The 18,956-nt window shown below is 30.9% G+C and overlaps 1 protein-coding gene across 3 annotated transcripts; it reads right to left on the bottom strand.

The window, feature by feature from the left end:
- On the bottom strand, positions 1-18,672 carry LOC109005807 (probable leucine-rich repeat receptor-like serine/threonine-protein kinase At3g14840). Of its 3 annotated transcripts, none has more exons than XM_035693730.1 (24): positions 18,537-18,672; positions 10,017-10,173; positions 7,820-7,891; positions 7,652-7,723; positions 6,828-6,899; positions 6,664-6,735; positions 6,381-6,452; positions 6,157-6,228; positions 5,975-6,043; positions 5,772-5,852; positions 5,584-5,664; positions 5,303-5,377; positions 4,771-4,836; positions 4,319-4,393; positions 4,168-4,206; positions 3,981-4,027; positions 3,245-3,627; positions 2,952-3,150; positions 2,108-2,272; positions 1,821-1,939; positions 1,485-1,695; positions 1,103-1,340; positions 810-960; positions 1-498 (listed from the first exon to the last, which is right to left on the bottom strand). In XM_035693730.1, exons 1-24 carry the CDS (start codon positions 18,631-18,633, stop codon positions 103-105), a joined length of 3,081 nt encoding a protein of 1,026 aa, XP_035549623.1. In that variant the 5' UTR covers positions 18,634-18,672; the 3' UTR covers positions 1-102. The 3 variants fall into 3 exon arrangements, with proteins under 3 accessions (XP_035549623.1, XP_035549622.1, XP_035549624.1); XM_035693729.1 differs by lacking the exon at positions 18,537-18,672 and adding an exon at positions 10,515-10,737; XM_035693731.1 differs by lacking the exon at positions 18,537-18,672 and adding an exon at positions 10,515-10,737 and having other exon boundaries at positions 3,981-4,024.
- Positions 18,673-18,956: the final 284 nt, after the last annotated feature.

Here is an 18,956-nt window from a genome sequence, read left to right as displayed (position 1 = left end):
GAATCCAAGAGAAGTACTTATTAAGTAATATGTCACAATAATATTAATGCACGATTAAAGACGGCAAACTAAGCATGAAGATCAGCAATATTGCTCATTTATCTAAACTCTTTTCTCCCAATAACTAGAATCCACGTTGATTGGATATAGATCAACAGCGGATGTAGAAGAACCCGTGAATGGACCATCCGTTAATAAACTTTGGGTCTGGCTATTTTCCGACCTACTCGATTCTTTCTTATCTTGAAAATGCTCCCACAGTGCCTTCACTTTCATTTCATCATCTATGATACTTAAATTTGGACCCAACTCAGGAATAACAGCGTTGCCCTCAAGCATGCTCACCACTGAGGACATGGTAGGCCTAACTGCTGCAGAAACATTAGTGCATAGGAGAGCCACATTAATCAAACGCATAACCTCTTCCTTCATGTAGTTTGAACCTAATCTTGGATCAACCAAATCCAATAGATTTCCTTTCTCTTTTAAAACAAGTGCCTGCATAAACAAATCATAGAATAAGCTACCAATTACAGAGGAAAAATAGCTCTTTTTGACTTGAGAAATCAGTAACAACGTGATATTGGTAAGGAATTTGTACTCCTAGAAAAAGTACTCGGGAAACAGATAATAGAAGACGGAGTTGATTCTCATTCTTGCTCTGCAAGTGTGGCAATTGGATATTTTATATTTTGTCGTGAAATATTTCCCTAGCTAGTCAACATTTTTAATATTAGCAAACACAAGAAAATAAAAATAACCAAGAGTGTAAAAGCAAGAAATGCAAGACAAAAAGTGATTGAAATCACCCAATCAAGAAGCTGTAGAGATTCCCCCTTAGGCCGATGACTCGTGTTGCTCTTCCCACTGACAATTTCCAAGGCGACTATTCCAAAACTATAAACATCTGCTTTGTCAGTTAAATAGCCTCGCATCGCATACTCAGGTGCCATATAACCACTGCAAAATCAAAGATCATCATGTGGCGTTTTCAACATCGGGAATTTCTAACATTGCTATATAATCAACGGCAATCATTTCTAAGTGTCTTTTTTTTTCGTTTAAAACAAAAGTCTTAAGTGCATTATAAAATACAACTCACTAAGTTCCAGCAATTCGGGTGCTGATGTGGGTATTATCCTCTTCATCAAGCTTGGCCAAACCAAAGTCGGATATCTTAGGGTTGAGATTTTTATCAAGCAAGACATTAGTAGCCTTGATGTCTCTATGGACAATCTTCAATCTTGATTCTTCATGGAGATAGGCCAAACCTCTTGCTATACCAACACAAATCCTATGTCTTGTTGGCCAATCCAATTGTAATTGATATTCTTCTGGCCCTTCAATCAATCAAGTTAATAGAAAGCATTTAATTAGGATTAACATTATGCATACATGATGCATGCATGTTATCATTGATTGCATGTAAACTAATACGCTTACAAGTAAACAAAGTAATTACGTGCATGAAGATAAAACTATACCAAACAAAGCACGAGCGAGACTATTATTTTCCATGTACTCGTATACCAGCAACAATTGATTTCCTTCAACACAGCATCCATAGAGCTTTACAAGATGATGGTGTTGCAAAGCAGAAATCATGCCGATCTCATTCAAAAACTCACGATTTCCTTGCTTTGATTTGGAAGAAAGCTGTTTGACTGCCATCATGGTGCCATCAGACAAAAGGCCCTGCACGCATACAGAAAACATAAACTTCTTTTCATGCTTAAACAATGACACTTCAAAAATAAAGAGCTACAATTAAGAGGAGTTCAACTCGCATCAATCAAAGGAAATTATTTTCTCCGCTATACCTTATAAACAGAACCAAAACCACCTTCCCCAATTTTATTCGCCGCATCAAAGTTGTTTGTGGCTGTTTTGATTTGCCTTAAGGTGAATGTTCCAGTTTTCAGGTCTAGGCCTCTTAAATCTGTGGAAGGTGCCAAGTTAGATAGGCAAGTATCTCTAGGAAACTAGAAGAATTCTTAACAATATTCCTTATGGTACAGATGAAAAATATTTTAATGAAACTTCTATATATTGATTGTAGAGAAGGAAAACTGCTTGATAATAACAATATTAGTTGCCTTGAAACTACCATGTTCAGTAGCAGTTGATCTTTGTCCTAGACAACCTTTCCACCAGAGTATAGCCACAATAAATAATATCATAACAAAAGCTCCGGCAACGACAATTCCAGCCACTGCCCCTTTAGGTATACTTGAAGGGCTTTCATCTGTAGGTATACTTGTAGGGATTTCATCTGTAGGTATACTTGTAGGGATTTCATCAGTAGAAAATAAAAATAAAATAAAATATAGAAAAGAGAAGTGTTGAATATATAATATGTGTCCTTATTTATAGGTGAATGGAGCTAGAGAAATGATGGAAATACAATAAATCAATGATACTAATTAATTTGTACAATAAATTAAATGTAGTAGAAAATAAGTCATATTACTATACATACTAAAATATTATGAATATATTCTAAATATGGTAATATTCTAACATAATATTATTCTAACAGTCTTCATTGAAAATACATAAATTTAGGAGGGTTATAGTCTAAGACCAATATTGTCAAGGCAATTGATTGGAGAAATCATCAACTAGCCAACTAAGAAATGTATGACGTCGTCCGACAGTTTCAAAAGTAGTTAAAAATCAACACAATTATTTTGATCTTTCACTACTTAATTGGAATTTTAATAGTCTGCATGATTTGTTTTCAAACAAAGGAAAATATTGAAATGAACACCATAAAAAAACGAATTGATGGAATTTAATGAGTTTGGCATGTTCCATGAAGTATGTGCGTCATCATGCTGCCTTAAATTATCCACAGAAAGAAAAGTAAAATCAAAAGTTTAATTAGATACGTGAGCAAACCAGGTCATTAGAAGTGAATGCAAGAGCTCAATATGCAACAGAAAACCTACAAGAATCCATAGAAATGGCTGAAATAAGAGGACCATAGTCTCCTTTCGATGGGATATCAGTTGTCCCCTTCCCAGCCCAGTAGAAACGGATCTCTAGGGTACTACTATTAGTCACGTTAGCATCAAAACTTTGTATATTTGGCTTACGAACCCCACCTGCCGCCTTTACAATATCGAAATCCTTCAGCCTTCGCTCTCCCTACAATATATATTAATGTTCGAATCCATTAATTACATGTTCATGCATTAACAATTGTTTCGTGCTAGCAACAATGTTTAAGTAGGAAATTAACCTGAATGTAAACATCAAATACACGTCTTCCCAAGCTCCTATACGTTTCATCATCAGTGAACACTATCTCCGCAAAATGGAGCCTTACTCTGTACTTCCCACTTACCAAACAAAAGGCATAATAAGTAAGAGAGAGAGGAGAAAAGCGTGCTGTCATGTACAGTTTGGGATTGGTCGTGTCCGTAGAGAGTCTGGATAAATTTGACAAAATGAAAGCTTTTATAGGGCGGTCATCGTTCATGAATCGACCAGTGCTGCTAAACAACCAGTTTTGTGCGAGGAATAAATTTGAAGGTCCCCCAAAATTTGTATCAGCATCAAATTTAGTACTTTTATTAACAGTTACTTCTTCTCCTCCGCAATTTATATGAAGCATGTACCCATCTGAGACAAAAAGCAACATTTTAGCCACACGTGTTCATCGGGTAGACAAAACATGAGGCCTAATTTCATTAAAAATAAAAATGGGGGTAAAAGGAAGTTTCAGACGAGTTTTCAACCTATGATCTTTCACCTCTATTTTTTACGTCATTTTTTTTGTTTGTTTTTAAAAATCTATATATTTACTAACTGTAAGAAGTTTTGCTAAGAACATGAATGTAGTATTGCTGATCAGAAATTATACACATTTTGGCTATAAATTAGGATGGTCTATACAGTACTACTAATGACGACCCAAATGTAACCACGAGAATTTATCAATCTAGAGGAAGTATATATATGACATTTCAACTTACTTTTGAGACAACGCGAGCTGCTCCTCAAACACGATACAATATTGCTACTGGTACGTACGTAATACAATGAAGGTTCAGATCAACAAGTTAGCATTAATATAACATGAACGAAATTGGATTTGTGTCATATGTCACATGAAAGTTGACCTTAGAAAAACAAAAACTTACAAAACAAATTGATACTTACGTCTCATTGTCCATCGAAGAGCTTGCGAACAAGTTAATCCTGATGAGGAAAATGACAGCAAGATAAAAGTTCATGAGTGAGTATATGTGAGTCCGTGACCATGCTGCATGCAGCATGAGCGTCTCATATTATTAGATCATGAAAGTCTTACCCATTCCCATATCGACAATTTGATGATGATAATTTAGATCCTTCAGGAATTGTAAACTTGTTATATGAAAGATCGCTGCACACAAAAGCAGCACGATCAAATTATCACAAGTACTTTTACTTTACATGACAGATCATCAAATTCTTGGAAAGATGATCGCATCAGATTCAAATTATTCTTCTTATTCTTCGTATAGTTCATTCTTGTGTATTGGCCAAAAGACTCAGCTTATCAATTAATTATCATAAGCTAACAATAGTTAGCCTAAAATGATCATCATGATCTTCTTCATAACAACACAAGAGTAGACTGTAGTGCCAACTGTCAAGCCAGCAGCCTTATTAGTTATTATCATGCTAATTAATTATATAGTCTTAAATGCCAGCCTAGCCTACCACGCATTGCAAGAAAGCTCAAATATAGATATGGAATTTGGCAGAGAATTAGCTTACATATTTTTTCCTCCATCCAGTATCCAATCAGGTATTGTTCCAGTAAACAAGTTGCCGGTTAAGTATCTGTACAAAATCAGTATTAACCAGTCAGCATCATTACATACGTAGTTTTGTGCATTACAGCTAGCGTTGGTAAACTTGCTCTGAGACAAATATCGTAAAAATGAATATAAATAATTAAATGTATTTCTTTTTATTAATTTAAATTTTTTGAATTAGATTTTATAAATTTTTAAACATATTGAAATGCCTAAATCTTGTATTTATACGTGATGAGCTAAGCCATTAATGCGCGTACCTCATTATGCAGATTTTTTAGCACGTTGAAATCGCTAAATATATCAATAATAATACAGGGCACGCGTTTTAATGATTACGTTATATTAGTGAACCAACTGGAAAAGTGGGTTGAGAGATTGCTTAATTAATGGGCCTTTTACATCCCCGCCCAATATGCCAACACTTAGCTAGGCTATGTCAGCTTTAATTTGAATGAAATCAATCTATTTGTGTCTACAATATTGCTTACATGTGTTCTACATCTCGTAGTGAACTTCCAAAGCTCTCTGGAATTTCTCCACTTAGATTGTTGAAGCTGAGATCTCTGCAGGAGAATTTATAACTAAATGAATTAGAAAATAAATACATAGAATTAACCCTAAAAGATTTTGCAAATAACTCCGGTCCTTTCAAGCGGCCGTACAATTAAATTTTCTTCCAATCAAGGTATTAACTTCACGAAGGTTTCTAAAATATCAGAAAACGGGCTCGGAAATAGTGGAATTGATGATCAAGAAGTACTATACTAACAAGGTTTCCAATGATTTCGTAGCCCCGAAAGATAATATTGGCTCGGGTAGCGGTCCAGTAAGATTGCAATTCCTCAATATCCTTGGAAAAAAAAAAAGTAAATAATTATGTAAAACTTGAGTAAAGTAGCTAGCCATAAGGATCGTACATTACTTTGGAAAATTATGCTGCTGAAACATTGGACTCACAGTGCTTTCCATTGTGGTACGCTAATGTTTTTCAGTGGAAAATTAGTTACTTGACCAGATCCATTCAAGTCACTGATTCTCCTGTATGTCAAAATTCAACAAAGAATAGTCGTTCAAATCATATTATATATATGTTCCAAGATGATTATATATATATATATATATAGCTGTGAGATTAATAGGCCAGGAATATTCGTACTTACAAGTCAGTTAACTTTCCCAAAAGATCAAGGGGAGGAATTGGCCCCTTCAAACCACTTGCCTGAATATATCTGACGACGTTGTTGCCATGTTTGGATTTTATGAGTCATGATAATACATAAGGAATATATAATAACAACAAAGTCTTTTCAAAAGTTCAGAAAATGAATATATAAGATCTCACAGTGTAGTAAGATTTTTCCAATTTTGAATATAACTGGGAATCTGTCCAGAAAATTGATTGTCACTGATCCGACTGCATTTACGTTTGATCATTGATGGACAAGACCCAAAAAAGAAAAAGAAAAAAGTGTCATAGGTATCTGATCAAAAGGAAAATATTAGTAACTTATAATTTCAGCATGTGGAAATAAAACTCGATATAGAAAGAAATAATTAGAAGCTTACAAATCTGTCAATGAGGCCAAGTTTGCAAATGAAGGAGGTAGCTCCCCAGTAAAATTATTCGAGCTGAGTTTACTACGATCGAAACAACAGATAAATTATATAAATATGCAAGTAAAAGTACCAATCCATCCAATGGCTTAATTATCAGCAATATCTACTAAAAAAAAAATTATCAGCAATATCAGGATTCAACATTTTTTCCTACAAAAAATCCAATCCAAGTAATTCTCGCTACAAATAAGAGAGATGGAACTCGCAATTGAGAATATGAAATTCATCTTACAGTTTTTCTAAGGAGGACAAACTCCCAAGCTCTTGAGGAAGATTTCCAGAAAGTTGATTGAACTCGACCGTCCTACGAAGAAGAAAATCGAATTGCTCGCTAACAATAATCCTCTCAAAAAACTGTTAAAATATGGAAATGAAATGGGTGCGATCAAAACTCACAAGTTTCTTAGAGTTTGGATTTTTGCAAGATCTCTGGGGATAGGACCCGTTAACCGGTTTCCTAACAGGGAACTGCAATAAGACCACTATGTTAAAATCCTCCTAGTACAAGGAAGTATTAGTTCAAGAATTAAGAAAACTAACTTAGGGCATGTTTAGTACAGTAAATAAGAATTCTTAAAATTCTTAAAATCTCTAAATTTTAAGTAACTTCGTTTCTAAACATTGTTAAAATAAAAAATCATTTCAAATTTTTAATTTTTAATCTAATTATTACCTAATCATGAATGCTCAAACACAAGATTTAACAAAACTTTTACAAATCTTAAAATAAAAAATTATATTAAAAAATTATATTCAAACAAGTTTTTAATTTTATATATTCATTTTCAAAAACTCCAGTACAATAGTTATTTTAAAATATATTTTTATTCAAGATTCTCTCTCTTCCTAAAATTTAATAAAATATTTTCAGTCATACCATTTCATTACTATTAACAAAATTTAGAAATACTTTAAACATCTAAATATGCCCTTAAACTTAAAGCCACGTGGCTTTAAGTATATATATAGTACAGTTAACTACATGCAAATGAGAACAATGTTAACCTAAATTGACACGTGAATAGAAAAATAATTTGTACAAATCTCACATATACAAGTTCTACATAATCAATTTGTAAAAAAATAGACTCTACTTCAAAAAATGTAATAAAAAAAATCTATTATTTTTTTAGTAGAACCCACTTTTTAATACTAAATTAATTTATTTAAAACTTGTATCTATAATTACTCCACATAAATATATGAAACAGTGGGATTACACATCTCGCAATTGCTGCAGAGAGCTCCATGCCAAAGGGATTGTACCGTTAAGGTAGTTGCCAGTGAGGTCACTGCAGATACAATAAAGGGGAATGAAGAAATGAGACGTTCCAATATATAGGAAAGTTAGTTGATGAAAGAAAACAATACACCTACAATACACTTACAGAACATGAAGGCAAGATAACCTCCCCAAATTTGGAGGAAGAGTGCCTGATAGATTCTGTCTTTTGAGAAGTCTGAAATTCCAGTAGAGAACGGTTTTTTTAAAGGAGAATGATAAGGACAAAAATGTTTTTATAAAACATAATAACGGTATAAGGAGCATATATCATTATTTTTAAAAATGCGCGCCATCAATTTAAAACAAAATTGTTAAATAATTATGTTTCCATCACGAGAAAATGATAATAAATACAGAACCATTTTTTACAAGTACGGTTTCATAACTTTATCTTAAATAGAGGACATTTTAATAAAACAAACTTAAGTATCATTGTTTTATAAAAATGTCATCAATTTAAAACAAAGTTGTAAAAGATTTTTCTATCACTACTCTTTTTTCAATAATTGTGCTTAACTTTCACAATACGCAATGCATACATATATATATAGCAACGAAATCTTGATTTTTAAGACTATGGCCATATTAAAAGAGTAATACTATTCTTTATCTTTAATTTTATTAAATACAATTATACTTTACGTGACATGCGTTGAATGATTTCATTACTTAAATAGATAATTACTTAAAATATAATATATCTAAAGGTGTAATTGATGATGACAAAATCTATAATAAACAGCATGCATCTCTACGTAAAGCAACTATTTTGTAATATATAATGAAATAGGATAGCAGATATAAATTTAGGATAATACTAGATACAATTATAGATTGTGTAAGCACTACATATTCTTTTTTAAAAAAAGTGAGGTATACTTCTAAAAAATTAATTTTTTCACGTTGGTCTGGCATTTATTCATTTTTTAAAAAAATGAATGTATAGTACTTGCATATTCTAATTCTATGATTACAAATATCATTTCTCTAAATTATAATTAGCCAATGAAGTAAGAAAAATTTTAAAATTTAAATTTTAAAAATTAAATTTTATTATTTAAATAGTATGAATGGTGTATTCCGCATACTAACTTGAGAACAAAATGACTAAAAAATAATATTTTTAGAATTGAACTTAATAAAATCGTACTTTTTAAAAAAATCAACTAATAAAATCGTACTTAGGAATTATTATTTGGTAAGAAAAATAAAATGGAGAGTAGCCGTTATCTTTTAAAAAATATATATAAGGCTTCGTTTGAACAGTCAATGAAATAGAAATCTGTAAAAAATAATAAAATTATTTGAATTAAGATGAAAAAAGTTGATTTGTAGAAGTATGTGTTTAGAGGTAGAAGCAATGACTAATGTAATTAGTAGTTTTGTAAACTAATACTTTTCAGCGTGGAAAGCTAAAGCTAGCCTACCGACAGAACGAGTCGTTGACTGAAAAGATAGGTGATAGATTTTGAAAATTTTTTAATTATATATAAAAATTAAAAATTAAATAAAATCTTATTTTTTAATATTATTTTTATTTTAAAATTTTAAACAATTAAATTCTTTATTTTGTACAGCTCAAAAGAAACAATTATTGAAAGGGCTTCCACAAAAATTGTGCTACGACTCGGGACCATACATATTGTAATTCGGTGTCGGCGACTCACTTCATGTTTGGGCAAGCGGTCGTTAGTTTATATTTCAGCGGTTTGCAACCAAGCCATCATTCTAAACTTTTTAACTTAACCGCTTGAGAATTGAGTTCATAAGGAAAACGAATTATTTATTTTTAATTTTTAGTTTTTAATTTATAAATTGTCTGATTTAAAATATTTTATTGAGTTTTAAAAAATAAGAGAAAAAATTGAATAAAAATAAAATATTATTTGAATATAAATTTTTAATAATTTTTTTTTAAATTAAAAAAATTATATTATTTTTTATGTTTAGTTTGAAAGTTTGAAAAACTTGTAATGATTAGATAATGATTAGATAAAAAAGTTAAAAATTAAAAATTAAAAAATATTTTATATTTGAATAATGTTTAAAAATAAAATATCTTAGAATACATGCTTACACAAACAAGACCTTATTAGTTACTATTTTTTTGAAAAAATAATTGAATTTTACAAGTTCGTGAATAAGTTAAATTACAAAATACATTTTACTGTAAAATAAATTAAGCATATCACGTTAACAATTTGTAATGTTTTTCTGTTTGTGTTTTCCTATAAAAGAAAAATTTGAGACTAATGAAACAGCTCGTCATTAAGATCTCAGAGAGAGAGATGACAACGTACATGCCCACAACGCGGTATGACTCGCTGCCATTCACGGAGCAGCTGCTGCAGCTAACAGCAGCAATCTCTTTTTTGTCCGATGGTGATGTACATGGGTTGGAGAAGTCTGTCCAGTCCTTCTTCCCCAACGTATTGAATATGTCACGCAAAGCTTGCACTGTAAATTAAACTCCACAATATTATATAATAAGCAAACCCAATCGATCAAATTCACTCCTGTAGTTACGGTATATATAAATATATATATATATACGAGTAATGTTAAGTACAAGTCTTAAATAGATAAATTTTATACAAATATTTTGTAAAATAATAGATTCCATTAATAAAGAATAGTTTTTTTTTATACTTTTCTAACGTGGGATCTATTCTTTTACAAGGGCTTGTATGAGATTTGTCTATTTAGAATTTGTACAAATTATTTCTCTCTATATATATTTGTCAATCAATAAAAATAAAAAATAAAAAAGGCTTTGATATATCTGTGTGTGTGTGTACCTTCATCAGGGGGCAGTTGATCAGAGGCTCTGGAAGCAAAAGTTGCAAAGCAAACGGTCATGACGATTGAAGCTGGAAGAAGAAGCCGAACAAGAAACATATTTATTTTCCAACGAAAATACCAACCTCACAACATACCCAATTAACAAGTGAAAGTAGTACACAAATGGCTCATGAATAAGTAGTACCAAGGAGTTCAGAGAATTATAAGAGAGAAGCGATAGGATCAGTTTGAATTTAATTGGGACCTTTCGTTGGAGACAGATAGGGACGAGCTGAGAGAGACCGTAAGGACTTTATGAGTCGCACAATTTATCTACATTTTCATATTAAAAAATTATTTCTTTTCGCTTTAATTCAAAACTATTGTCCTAGCTAGTAACAGTTTAAAGTACATGAAAAAAAAATAATTATTACATGCTAAGTTGTAAATGGACTATGATATATATAGTTGTTATATCATTTTCTTAGTATATTTCAATTACAAATTTAATGCCTAAAATTGGGAAATCGTGACTAATTGTCAACATTGGTTGCTGAAAATAGACTGTGAAATAAAATAGATTAAACTAATAGGAAGATATAGATTTTATTATTTATTTTATATCCTAAATTCCTAACACTCTTCCTTACGTGCATGTGAGTCTAATTTTCCATCAACAAGAGGTCTGATAAGTGAAATATTTAATTAATTTAATGAAATGTAGAATGATGATTCGATTAGGATCACCTTTGTTATGCTATTATACATATGAAATCACTACTTACTTAAATTAATATAAAAAACTAATTTTTATTATTTATTTTATATTTTATCAAATGTGAGCCCAATGACCATTTATTTTATGAAAAAAATATATTCATCATTTATTTTTTTATCATTATCTCATCATTCTATAATGTGACATTAAATGATAGATTTATAAATAAAATATAATAAATAGTTTCTAATTATTTTTTTAAATCTCTAATCACTTAATATTATATTATGAGATAATGAAAAGATGATAAAAAATTAAAATGTTGAATAACATTACTCTTATTTTATATAGTACCCTGCTTGCGTGGCTGCATGAAGGACCACAAGTCCTCAACTCGATGTCCCCAGTTATTCGTGAAAATCTGCCCCAAGTATTCCCAAACGTCTTTTTCCTTGAAATCAACGTAAGATAAAAAAGATATACATCGAAGTCGAAGAATCTGGTTCGAGGAAATTAAGCTGACAATGATATTTAGGTTGTGTTTAGATGTTGAAGTGAGTTGAGTTAAGTTGAGTTGAAATGATAAAATATTATTAGAATATTATTTTTTAATATTATTATTATTTTGAGATTTGAAAAAATTGAATTATTTATTATATTTTGTATTGAAATTTAAAAAAATTATAATGATGAGTTGAGATGAGTTGAAAGGAGTTAAGGGACCAAACGAAGCCTTAATTGTAATTGGCAAATGAAGACCACGTCCCATATATAATGACATAATGCTCATAGCCACCATCCAGAGAGACAGGTTAGAAAAGTCATTTGGAGGCCATGTATATATATCATGCATTAATGGTAGACAACTACTAGTTTTGCAAATATTCAATCAATCAAGGTACGTGTGGTGACCGGTGAATGTGATCATGTTTTGACTGTCAATTTGGTAATCAAGCATACTTGTGGTTCTTCAAATATAATGACATAATGCTCATAGCCACCATCCAGAGAGACAGGTTAGAAAAGTCATTTGGAGGCCATGTATATATATCATGCATTAATGGTAGACAACTACTAGTTTTGCAAATATTCAATCAATCAAGGTACGTGTGGTGACAGGTGAATGTGCTCATGTTTTGACTGTCAATTTGGTAATCAAGCATACTTGTGGTTCTCCAATAGATGTGTGCGCTACCGCAAATGGATAGGTACGACTTTTCCCGTACGTTTGAGTGCCAGAGATGCAATTCGGGATCCAAATTTGTGTGGTATTTTTTATTTTTATTTAGTGATTAAAAAAATATTTTTTAAAAATATTATGAATTTTTTATTTTTTAAAAAAATGTTTATAATGATTAAAAATATATATGAAAAAAAAGAAAAAAAAATACAACTGTTTGAATATACGGTCTTGGCCTGTACGTTCGTAGCGTAAAAAAAAAAATACAAAACAAAAACAAAAGCAAACAAAATTATTCGAAAATTTGTTAATGTGTTGACTATTGAAAATCATAAAAAATTTAAAATTTAAAGTTTAAATTAACAAAATACGATAATAAAATTATCACTTAATAAATACATAAAATATGTACATATATATAGCACGAGTCCATCCTAAGATATTGGATCCGGTGCCAGTGGTGGTTCTAAACCAAGAGACAAACGATAGAACATATTAAAGAAAAAAAAATGCAAGATGGACAGATTGAGGTGTGATTTGAATTTAGAGATAAGTTGAAATAGTTTGTAAATAATAAAATAAAAATTAAATTATTTATTATATTTTATATAAAAATTTTAAAAAATTATAACGATAAAATAAAATAAATTAAAATAAGTTTTGATTGGAGAAGGATTATCTCCTACGTAACCAATTCTCGACCCTTTCAATCTGCTTACGGTCGTACTTAAACGACTTTTCGCGTTCCAAAGTGCTTTTTTATAAAAGTAAGAACCTGTTTGGGGTTGGATTTGATAATTTAAAAAGTTGTTTTAATTGTTTAAAATCTTTTTTATAAAAAGAATTATATGTTTGATAAATTTATAAAAATATTTTAATCATTTAAAAAAATTAAAAGTCTATTTAAAAAAAAACTAAATTAAATTTTTTATCGAAAAACTCACACACATAACTGTATATTTTAAAAAAATTAATGTAACTAATTTTAAGAGTATTTTAGATACATGTTTATCAAACAATAAACATCTTTTGAAATATAAAGCTTATTATTTGAGTTATAAGTTATAAGTCCTAAAGTTATATGTTATATTTCTTACCACGCACAATCCTAAACATGCACATTTTATCATCTTTATTTTTGTATTTGATATATATAATATATTACGTTTTCTAGACGATTTGTTTTTATAATTGTTATAATTATAAAGAAATTTTATAAAATTAATTTTATAAATTGATATAATTTCGTATTATTCCTTAGATCTATTTTATAATAAAATAATTTTACAATATAACGAGATTAGTTTTATGTAATTTCTTTATAATTTTTTTTTTTTGAAGAGTTCGCTTCACGTACGTTTAACATTTGCATGTTTCTGCTTTATTTAAAAAAAAAAAAAACATTTGCATGTTTCCAATTCTCTGTATTATTTAACAACCGATCGTCCTCTTATTCTTAGCCACCAATGCTCCAACCGCCCTGTCTCTCTCCTCTTTGGGCGTTTGTTTGTGTTTCTGCTCTCCTTCTCGTTTTTCGCCCACAATGGACCTTAATTAGCACTGGCATGCAGTTTGAGTTAATCGTGGGAGGAAAATGGGGTTCTTGATCTCAAATAAGATTGTCTATCATGTTCTTGTTCTTGCCATTTCGGTTTTGAATTGCCTCATTGAGTTTGGAACAAACGCTCAACCTTTGGCGCAGAATATTGAAGGTACTTTTCTCACGCTACACTGATCATCTTGGGCATCTGTTTAATATTCTTCCGCATGAATAGCGAAAAGGATAAGGATAGCATGCATGTGATATGGGTCCACGTCAGCTACTGTAGTGACGGCCGATTGATCAGTTGATACTTTTCATTATTTAGAGCACTCTTATTAGATTAGTCAAAATTAAATGATAGTTTTGATGAATATAAGAAAATTTTAACTTTTAACTATTTCATTCACATAAATCTCCACATTGGAATAGCTATTTTTGATTATTCACATTAAATCTCTACATTAGATTATACATTTATTCATTATATAGTAATGAATAACTAATAATTTCAAAAATATTTAATTTTTTTAATCATTAATTTATTTAATTTTATCATATTTTACTATTCTACTTATTATATGTTAATTAATAATCATGTTCTTATTAAATTAATATATCATTAAGTCAAATTAATATATTAATTGTGATAAAATATATGATAGAAAGAAAGGAAGAGAGAAATAATTAATAAAATATGTATTTGATGTATGTACAGTAACATTCAAATTTGAAAAACTTTTGAAAATCACTGTAGCTAAATTCCAAATATTTAGAATTTGACTAATCCAATATGAGCATATTTTACTCTTTGATAGCTATATACTCATTGTGCTCTAGGTGGAATATTTTCCTAGCTAAAATGGCCCTCCATCTTTTGTTAGAATATTATTTAATATTATTATTATTTCAAAATTTAAAAAAATTGAATTATTTAGTATAATTTATGTAAAAATTTTAAAAAATTATAATAATAAGATAAGATAAGATGAAATATTTTCACTATTTAAATAGGCCTAATAACTATTGATTGAGGTTCGATGGAACTTGAGTTTACATATTAAAATGTTATATATGTTATTGCTAAAATGATTGAAATGAATTTATATTAGAAGTTTATAATTAATATTTTTTTATAATACTAAATATTATCATGTCAATATTATACTGTATGTATTCTTTACTTGTCGTTTTTTAATTTTGAAAACATGCTATATATGTATTTAATCATGTAAATTAAGTTGCAAAAAATTGTTTTATTATTGAATGTTGGACTATAATTAGTAGTTGTCCAGTCCAGAGCAACTTGTGCCATTTTGGTTCAATTGGGAAGCGCTTCAGACCGGTTCGGCTGTTAATCCCACAAAAACAATTCTCCATTCAACTCAAGACACGTAAGAAAAAACACTGAAAGAGAAAACGCTAGACCACATAGAATCAAGCTAGCTCCTTTCTCATTTGCACCATCCAAGACACAAGCCCCTCCTTGCATCAGTTCTTCTTTCCCCTTCCACCAAAACCCCAACCCCAAAAATTCCTCTACCTAACCTGTGCAACGGAGATCGACCAAGAGCCGCAACGGAGCTCGACTTGCGGCAGGAACTCGACCCCTAGCGTGTTTCTCACGATGCGACGTTTCTCACGGTGCGGCAGGTCATCCCTTTTTCTTCTTCCCTCTTCCACCAAAGCCCCATCCCTAGAAACTCCCCTACCCAACCTGTGCGACGGAGATCGACTGTCAGCACCCCCACCATTGATTCAGTTCCAAATTCAACGGTCAAAGACCTTTCTCTTTCTTTATACCAACAATTCTTCATTTTTTTTATTCTTTAAACCAATGATTCTTCATTCTTTATCTTTGGTTCGTTCAATCCACTTTTGTAAGCTTTTATCTCAAACGATTTGATTATTCACAACATCAACAATGCAAAATTATTTTCTTAAAATCAAATATATTTGACAGATTGTGGTTTGAGGAGAAGGGTGAATGTTGGTGGACTGGTGGATGGGCTTTGGGTTTCGTGAAGGCACAGGGAGAAGATTTGGGAGTTGAGATTCAGGGGTTCTGAATTTTCTTCGGGTTGAGCTTCGACAAAGGGTGTGCGATTTGCGATTCGTGGGGAGTTCTCCTTCGGGTTAAGATTCGACGAAGCCAACGCGATTTGTGGAGAGTTCCTTCGGCTTGAGATTCGACCAAGGGGAGTTCCTCTTGGTTGAAATCGCGCAGACGAGATATTGTCATTTTCTGATGTTTGCTGGTTTAAGACAAGTGTGGTGGAAGTCATACATGTAACTATGTGATTGACAGGTTGTTATTTGGCTAATAACAGTCGAACCGGTTTGAATGAGTTCTCTTTCATCAATTTTTGTAAAGTTGAGGCCCTAGTTGATTATGTCATCTAGCAATAATAGAGGTACTTATAGGTCTTATCTTGAGGCTACGTTTAGATGTTGAACTGAGTTGAGTTGAGTTGAGTTTAGATGATAAAATATTGTTAGAATATTATTTTTTAATCTTATTATTTTAAAATTTTAAAAAGTTGAATTATTTATTATATTTTATGTTAAAATTTAAAAAATTTATAATAATAAATTGAGATGAATTTAGGATCCAACCAAACAATCAATGCATGCAGACTGTAGAAAACGTTTCTGTCTATTTTCGTTGTATAAAAGGATAATAAAGCCTCTTACCACTCATAAAAAATTGGTTCTGTTTAACTGAGAAGAATCATGATTATCTAGATTTAAAAAAAAAATAATTTAAACTTTAAAATTAATTTAAACTTTTTTTCTTTTTTATGAGACTTTTTCCAGTACTGTATAAGACTGGTATTTTAATTATTATATTTACTGATGAATATAAATAATATATAGAATACTTAGGAGAGAGATACATGTTCAATTAATTTTTATAATAATTCCACCAAAATTTAAATTATACTATTGATTAATCATTTTTAATATATAGACTTAGATTACGTGAGCTTACATCTTTCTCTCTCAATTTGTGCTTTTCATTTCCTTTTGACCAGATGATTCGTAGATTTTATTTAACATACATATATACATGCGGATTACCAATTTATTTTGTTGATCAACAGTGAAAGCTCTCGAAGCAATATCCACAAAATTACAGAACTTAAATTGGAGGATCGACGAGAATTTTTGTCATGATACAAGTGTCAACATATCCAATATCGACGGTATCGAAACTCTAAGCAATGTCACATGCGACTGCACTCTCGAAAATGACACTGTTTACGGAATCACGAGCATGTATGAGCTTTCCTTTTGCTATATCCCTAGCCACATTTTCCTTAATTAATAAACATGAACCTAAATGTTTGTTGATATCAGCACTTTTTTCATGGATTTTATATCTGTCTAGCTATCTTTTCAGCAATATTGATATATATTAATAGTTGTGGTATACATGAGATATATATATATATATATATATATATATATTTATTTAAGTATGCAAAAATATGTATGACCACATGATGATGTTTTCCTCTTCTAAATAGTACTAGAACTTTGATATATTTTTATTTCAGTTATTTTATGGATTTTTTTTTTCTTTTTGTGTGACAGCCAGCTGAAGGATCTTTGCTTTTAGCGGAGTCCTACCAGCTGAACTCAGAAATCTTGCTAATCTGATACAACTGTAAGAAAAACATGCCCACTTTAATTTTCTGCATTAAGAGAGCTCAAGTGAAAAATTGTTTCGCTTACAAATAAATCTTATAAAAATAAATATAATACGTTAGATTCTAAAACTCTTTTAATGTACAGTGCTAGATCTTACATCTCATATATATCGAGTCATGTCATTTATACATTGATTTTTTTTTTTTTAAAACCAAACACTTCTTGTTCAACTAAGGTCTCATTGATTCACGAGTAATTTGCTATTTTGCCATTTGAGAGTCTTTGATCATGGAGACTTATGATCATGGGTTCTCGGTGCATTCGAGGATAGGCCATTGCGTTCCGGAGACTATGAAATTTGACATAAGATCTGAATTGGTTTTTCTTAGAACTTTTAAAAGACAATAGCATTATTTATTGTAGAAGAGATAGATGGTTATAAATACGGTAAATGGTGATGCGATATGTATACCAGGCAAGCTACCGATGAGGGCCATGACAATAGAAAAATTGCATTTCTACGGGATATTCGAAAACTAGCTTAGTAAACAGGTCCATTAAAATTGCATTATCAGTGAAGACCACTTTTTTTTTTTATTCTAAAATATATGAAGTCCGTTAATATTTCATTAGATTTTGACAAAATTTCATGGAATATTGGGATCCTTTTTTTTTTTTTTCCATTGATTCGAAGTTGAGAAAGAGTACTAAGTAGTGAAGTTTCTTCCATTAAACAGTGATCTCACTCGCAATTATATCAATGGATCAATTCCTCCGAGTTTTGCTGATCAGCTCCCTCTTGTCAATCTGTGAGTATTTATTTGCATTTTGTATCTACGAAAGCATATCTTTTATTTTCCATGCACGTGTTGGCCAAGGGTCAATGGGTTGGTCAGTTTGTAACGGTAATTGGTACTCTGCGTGTGTATATATCTGTGTGTGTATACCTTCATCAGGGGGCAGTTGATCAGGGACTCCGGAAGCAAAAGTTGCAAACCAAACGGTCATGACGATTGAAGCAAGAAGAAGTCGAACAAGAAACATATTTATTTTCAAATGAAAATACCATGAACGACTTCACAACATACCGGCATACCCAATTAGCAAGTGAAAGTACGTAGTACTGAAGATCATCAGCAAATTAAAGGAAGGACCTCTGATTGGAGAAAGATAGGAAGAGAGAGCGAATGAGTGAGAGAGAGAGAAATTGTGAAATAAAAAGGGGACGCAGGTGGTACACGAGCAAATGAGCGAGAGAGAGAGAGAGAGAGACTGTGAAATAAAAACGGGACGCAAGTGGTACACGAGCAAATGATCAAAGGAATGACATTTGATATTGTCTATTGCCTACCGTGTTATGCTACTCA

This window comes from Juglans regia, chromosome 9 (assembly GCF_001411555.2).
Source record: "Juglans regia cultivar Chandler chromosome 9, Walnut 2.0, whole genome shotgun sequence".
Classification (NCBI taxonomy): Eukaryota; Viridiplantae; Streptophyta; class Magnoliopsida; order Fagales; family Juglandaceae; genus Juglans; species Juglans regia.
This window is presented reverse-complemented; position numbering and strand designations above follow the sequence as displayed.

Excerpts from the sequence above, each read along its gene's own strand:
- LOC109005807 (XM_035693729.1), bottom strand. The coding sequence starts at position 10,614 with ATGTTTCTTGTTCGGCTTCTTCTTCCAGCTTCAATCGTCATGACCGTT. Across the intron at positions 5,378-5,583 it reads ACGAAATCATTGGAAACCTT|AGATCTCAGCTTCAACAATC; the intron begins GTTAGTATAGTA and ends ATTCTCCTGCAG. Across the intron at positions 1,341-1,484 it reads TCTCGCTCGTGCTTTGTTTG|GGCCAGAAGAATATCAATTA; the intron begins GTATAGTTTTAT and ends GATTGATTGAAG.